General features: G+C 68.1%; 1 protein-coding gene across 1 annotated transcript in view; it reads right to left on the bottom strand.

Moving 5' to 3' along the window:
• Nucleotides 1-26: 26 nt before the first annotated feature.
• Nucleotides 27-5900, bottom strand: part of LOC118158772 (collagen alpha-2(XI) chain-like) — a gene marked incomplete at its 5' end in the record, with an annotated part of 10716 nt that continues 4842 nt past the window's right edge. The window contains 20 exons of the mRNA XM_035313454.1: nt 27-1528; nt 1849-2082; nt 2360-2421; nt 2510-2629; nt 2711-2999; nt 3149-3202; nt 3284-3319; nt 3450-3503; nt 3694-3801; nt 3952-4005; nt 4106-4159; nt 4281-4388; nt 4491-4544; nt 4652-4705; nt 4990-5043; nt 5135-5188; nt 5269-5376; nt 5466-5519; nt 5633-5686; nt 5778-5831. Coding sequence (XP_035169345.1) covers nt 1382-1528; nt 1849-2082; nt 2360-2421; nt 2510-2629; nt 2711-2999; nt 3149-3202; nt 3284-3319; nt 3450-3503; nt 3694-3801; nt 3952-4005; nt 4106-4159; nt 4281-4388; nt 4491-4544; nt 4652-4705; nt 4990-5043; nt 5135-5188; nt 5269-5376; nt 5466-5519; nt 5633-5686; nt 5778-5831 — 1806 coding nt within the window. The remainder of the gene's footprint in view (nt 1529-1848; nt 2083-2359; nt 2422-2509; nt 2630-2710; nt 3000-3148; nt 3203-3283; nt 3320-3449; nt 3504-3693; nt 3802-3951; nt 4006-4105; nt 4160-4280; nt 4389-4490; nt 4545-4651; nt 4706-4989; nt 5044-5134; nt 5189-5268; nt 5377-5465; nt 5520-5632; nt 5687-5777; nt 5832-5900) is intronic.

Genomic DNA, 5900 nt, shown 5'->3' on the forward strand with positions numbered 1-5900 from the left:
AAAAAAAGAGTAACCGACCCCCCGAAAGCAGCAAAACTGTAGCTGATATATTACAATACAACTTTAAAAATTACTTACAGAACGTGACACCCGCCGCCGGCTCGGCACCAGGGGCCTTGCCTCCGCTTTTTAAGAAAACAAAAAAGCAAAGACTGGTGCCCTCGACACTTTTTATCAGACGGCACCAAGAAAATAATTTTTATTATTATTATTTTTTTCCTCCCTCCTCCCCCAAGCACTGTGCTGGGTCATGCAGAAATTCACACCTTATTGTTTTTTTGGGGGGAAATCCAAAAATTACGCAGCAGGGACCAGTACTGACGGTTGTATCCACTCCTTTAAATAATATAATTAATTTAAAATAGAAAAAAAAAAAAATAAAACACAGTAAAAACACAACGTCCTTCTTCCCCACTGCTTTCCACGGGCTGCGGGCGGGCGGTGCTGGAGGCTTTTTAAGCGCACCCATGGCGAGGACCCCGGCAGGGACGGGAGGCAGAGGACAGGGACCGGCGCCCTTCGCCTTGGCGGGCGCTGCGGGGCCGTGGAGCGGCGCCCCGATGCGACAGGGAAGCCTTTTCAAATTAATGAGCCTGGCTTAGCGGCGGTAACGAAGTCAAGCAGCAGCTTCACCTCCGTGAGCCAGGCAGGGCTACGGAACCCACAAACGTCGCTCAGCTGCCGGAGGCGGTCAGGCCGTGGGGTTCTGTATGCAGGCGATGGCACGCCTGGGGACAGATCTGGCCCCGGCTCCGGTCCCTCTGGCCATGGCTCAGAGCACAAGGGCTGTCGTGGGGCGAAGCCGCACGGAGAGGGAGACACCAGAGCTCCCGTGCTAACCCCGAGCGCTCGCTACCGGTGCGTGACCGCCCAGGGCGGCGGCGGCCCGGGCTCGCTTTGAACCCTTCGGCTCTCCGGGCAGACAGCAAAGCCAAGCAATGCTCCCTGTGCTGTGGGTGTCCTCGAGGGCTTCCCTGGGGCTGCGGAGCTGGGAGCAGGGGAAAGGGAAGCCCTGGGAGTGCTGGGAAGGAGCACTGGGATTGGGAGGGAGGTACTGGGAGGAAGGGAGCACTGCTGGGCGTCGAGGGAGGTAGCCAGTGGATCAGTTAAAAATTCTCCTCTCTGTCTCTCTACATATTAAAATATAGATTTATTCTAAGCGTTAAAGTCTCTTTGGCATCTCTCCAGACCCTGGCCCCGGTGGAGGTGGCGGCGTTTCGGTCTCGACGTGCGCGGCCGGGGCTGAGCCCTGCGCCCCTCGCAGCAGCAGGCGGGGAGGTGACACGAGGGGCGGGCGGTGGGGAGGCGAGGGGGCAAGGATCGCCCCACGGGAGGCCAGGGTATGGCAGGGAGGGTGACAGTTGTGGGGGACGGGCCGGTCCTAGCCGAGGAAACAGACTGGTCCCACCTCGAACCCGAACCTCTGGCCGGGCTCGCCAAAGTCCATGACTCGCACATCCATCAGTGGGAGCTGCTCCAGGCGGGGCGTGCGCACCTCTAGCACCGTTTGGCTGGAGCCCTTCCGTGCCTGCAGGGGATGGGGAGATGGGCCAGCGGTTGGGGACACCGGGGACACCAGAGCCAGCCCTTCTTATCCCACTTCTGCTGCTGCTGAGTCCCCCTCCAGGTCCAGCAAGGTCCCCCCGGAGCCTTCTCAAGGTTAAATAACCTCAGCTCTCTCGGACGGGCTTCATAAAGGAGGCTCTTTGTGTCTCCACGCCTCCTCTGCCCTCCTCCCCCCCTTTTCTTTCCCCTTTCTGTCCTCACTGTTCCCCCAGCCCCCCCGTTTCTTGCTCCCCTCTACATCTCCCTCCCCGCCGTGTCCAGCCCCTCCGCTGCGGCGCTCACCGCGCAGCCGTCGGTCACGGCTTTGATGTAGGGGCTGGTGTCGTAGCTGAGCTCCTCCTCGCTGGCAGCCAGGAAGCGGAGGGCACGCCGGTGGTCCCCGGCGGCCGTGCTGTGCCAGGCCACCGAGCGGTGGCAGTGGTACGTGAAGTTTTGGCGGGCAGAGACGCTGAGCAGCCGCAGGAAGGTCAGCTGCACCACGCCGAGGGGCTGGCCGGCCGAGTCCGTGTAGGAGAACTGCGGGAGAGGAGGTCAGTTACTGGGGGACAGCGGCCAGAGGGGGTGTGGAAAGGGGGGGCTCCGTTGGGATGTGGACCCCCCACGTTTCCGAGAGGAGGCGGCCGGGGAAGGGGTGATGGTCAGGAGGGCTGGTGGGTTCAAAGCCTGGTGGAGGACGTTTCTTTCTCCGCAGAAGCAGAGGAAGTCGGGCACCCGGCCGTCACCGAAAGCACGGAACTCGCTCGGGGCCACGCGGACCCCGAGCGCATCCCCCGCGAGCCAGCAGCAGCCTCACCCTGCTGCCCTCCTTGAACTGACTGAACCACCGCTGGGGCTCCTCCTGCTCCCAGGACGACATCTGCACCTGGAAGAGGAGAGGCAGCCGTGAGCGGGCCTCTACCCGTGGCCGGTCCCCGCCGCCCTGCCTCCCGCGGCCGCGCCGCGTCCTTCACCTCCTCTACGTCCTTGCTGGGAAAGACGCAGGTCTCCCCACCCGCCGTGAAGTTGCAGAAGACCTTGAAGGAGTCTCGGGCGCAGCCCTGGTTGGGGTCAACCCAGTACTCGCCTGCGCAGGGACGGGAGGGCTCAGCGCACGGGGCCGCGCCGCCGCGCCCGCTGCCCCCCTCGCCCCCGCGGCGCCGCTCACCGTCGGGCAGGCCGGGGTGGCTGAGCTGCAGGTCCTGGCAGGTGCGGGCCGGGTGGTCCCGGGTGCCCATCGGGCGCCGCATGCCCTCGATCTCCTGCTTGAGGGAGTTGAGGGAGCCGAAGATCTCCTCCATGCCGTCGGCGTAGTCGCGAGCCGCCTGGTCGGCCGCCGCTCGCTCTCCGCCCTCCTCCTCCTCCTCCTCCTCCACCAGCTTGCTGGCGTCGATGGAGCGCTTGCTCTTCTTGGGCAGCTGGATGGGCAGGGGCTGGATCACCTCCCCGGGGGGCCCCTGTGGTGGGCACAGCACCCTCAGCACCCCAACACGAGGAGCCCGACGGACCCCGAAACCGCCCTGCGCTCAGGGCTTGAGGCGTCCTTTGGCCGCCGCTCCTGGCTGCCGTGTCCCGCCACCCCCGCCCCAAAACTCGGGGCGCTCACCGGGTGTCCGGGGGGTCCCGGCGGTCCGCGTTCGCCCTTGGGTCCTGCTTGACCCTAGAGGAAAAGGACACTCAGGGAGGACAGGCGTTGGGCAGGGGCCGGGGGGGGCGGTGGGGCGGGGGCTTCGGCGCTCACCATGGCTCCCTTGGCACCTTTGGGACCTGCCGGGCCCTGCAAAGCAAGAGCAGGTCTGTCAGAACTGGGGGGGAAGGGGGAAATCAGGGAGGGCGAGGAGCAAGGACGAGAGTGGGGGCAGAGGAAGGGGGGACGCGGCACCGGCAGCGGGCGGGAGGGCACTCACGGGAAGGCCGGGGGGGCCGGCGGGGCCGATGGGTCCGGTAGCTCCAGGGATCCCCTGCGTGACGGGAGGAGAGCGGGCAGCGGCGTGAGGACACGGGGGGCAGCCCCGTTCCCACCTCCACCCCCTCCCTCCCCCAGCACCCCAGTCCCGGAGACCCCCCCGACCCCAATCCCAACCCTAACCCCGCTCTGAACCCTTCCTCCTGCCCCCCCCCCAGACCCCCGTTCCCCAGCCCCACACTCACGGTTTCTCCTTTCTGCCCCGTGGAGCCCTGGGGGCCGGGCAGACCCCGGTCTCCCTTCTCCCCCTGCTCCCCTGGGGGTCCGATCAGGCCAATGAGACCAGGGTGGCCCTGGGGGGGGACACGGGAGGTCAGCACAGGGACGTGGGGGATGCCGGGTGGGGACAGCGCTCGGGGGGGACACAGGAACCGGGATGCCCCACGTGGAGGTGTCACCGTCCCCTACTTGGGCGCAGCGGTGACCCCGGGCGCCTCGCTCACCTTCTCTCCTTTGGCACCGGTGTCACCTTTGAGGCCGGGGAGACCCGGGGGACCCTGCGGGGGTACACGGGAGGGCTCGTGCAATGCGGGGGGCACAAAGCGGGGACCCCCCAGCTCGGGGGGGGTGGCAGCAGGGGACTGGGGCCACACTCACCACTGGTCCCGGTGGCCCTGCTTGCCCCGTGGTGCCCGGCTTGCCTTGTTCTCCCTGCACGGGTCGGAGGACGGCGTGAGGCCCCGCTATCTGCAGCTGCCACCGCCACCCCCGGGGACGCACGGCGATGGCAGCTGCACCTCGATGTCCCCCCCCCCGGGATATTGTCACTTACCACCGAGCCCGGCAGACCCCTGAGACCATCCGGTCCCTGCTTGCCAGCAAGGCCCTGGGGCCCCACGGGCCCCGTCTTGCCGGGAGCGCCCACGGCTCCGGGTTCTCCCTGCGGGCACAGAGGGACCGGGTGAGGCCGAGCCCGCACGGGGGCTCAGCAGCGCCACTGGGGTCTCCCCACGGGACCCCCGTGGACCCCAGCATCGCTCACCTTTGTGCCCTTCTCGCCCTGACGCCCCTCGGGGCCGGGGGAGCCAGCTGGGCCCTGAGGAGAGGAGAAAGAGGGCGGTGAGGGACGGGGACGCGGCGAGGGACGGGGACGCGGCGATGCGGGCGGCACGGGAGCCGGAGCCGGCCTCCCCCAGCACTTACCCTCTTCCCCAGGGGCCCGGGAGGCCCGTTCTCGCCCGTCGGACCCGGCGAGCCCTAAGGAAGAGAAAGAGGAGTGAAGGGACATGGCCTGGTCCCACAGCCGGGACGGAGAGCGAGCTGGCTGGGAGGACCCCGGGGCACGCGGGGCGCCAGGCGTAGCCGGAGGCCGGGCGCATGGACGCGAGCGTGGTGCCGGCCCCTTCTCCCCACGCCGCGGCACCCCGAAACATCGGGGCAGCTTCGGCCCCGAGCCCGGAGGGGGACGCGACGGGGATGGCCCCAGGCAGCCGAGGAGGGGGGCGCAGAAAGCGGGGTGCCCACCAAAACCAGGCACTCACCGGCTCCCCTGGCTCGCCGTCCTCCCCGCGCTCACCCTTGGCACCGTCCTGGCCCTGTTGGGAAGGGAAAACCTGGGGTGAGCCCGCGGCCCCGAGTGTGTCCCCCCCCATAAGTCCTGCAGTCCCCTGGGGACGCGACACTCACCCTGGGGCCCATTTCTCCGGGGGGTCCCGGATCGCCGGGAAAACCAACGGGACCCTGGCACGGAAAGAGCTGTGAGCGTGGGGGGACCCCGCAGAGCCGCCGCAGCCGCCCGGCCCCGCGCCCCCCACACTCACGGGGTTGCCCTTGGGCCCATCGTCGCCGGGGGGGCCTTTTCCCCCCGGGGGCCCGGCCACGCCGGCGGCTCCGGCTTCTCCTTTCTCCCCTCGCTCTCCTCGCGGGCCCTGCGGCGCGAGAACAGGGGTCGGCACCCTGCAGAGGCGGCTGGGGGGGTACGGGGATGGGCTTTGGGGTCCCCCCCGTAGGCACTCACCTTGACTCCCGGTTCCCCTTGGATGCCCGGGGCCCCCGATTCACCGGGGTCCCCCTAAAATGGGAAGAGAGAGAATTGAACCCTCCCCCCCCCTCCAAACCGAGCCCCCCGCTGGGGGTCCCTTGGCCCCGCTGAGCCCCCACGGCCCCGCAGAGGCACCGACGTACCTTCTCCCCGGGGGGGCCCAGGTTGCCGACACCTCCAGGGGGTCCCTGGGGTCCCTGCGGTGGGGGGAGAGCAGAGGCAGTCACCCCGGTGCCCCCCAGGAACGGACCCTGGGGCCACAGGGGGAGAGGGGGGGGGGTCACTTACGTCAGCTCCAGAGGGTCCAGCGGGGCCACGGGGTCCTGGGGGGCCGGGGGGGCCCTAGAATGGGAGAAAAACACAGCGTGAGGATGGGTCTGCGGGGTGTCCCCCCAAAAAGTGACGTGGCAT

This window comes from Oxyura jamaicensis, unplaced genomic scaffold, assembly GCF_011077185.1.
Source record: "Oxyura jamaicensis isolate SHBP4307 breed ruddy duck unplaced genomic scaffold, BPBGC_Ojam_1.0 oxyUn_random_OJ141, whole genome shotgun sequence".
Taxonomy (NCBI): Eukaryota; Metazoa; Chordata; class Aves; order Anseriformes; family Anatidae; genus Oxyura; species Oxyura jamaicensis.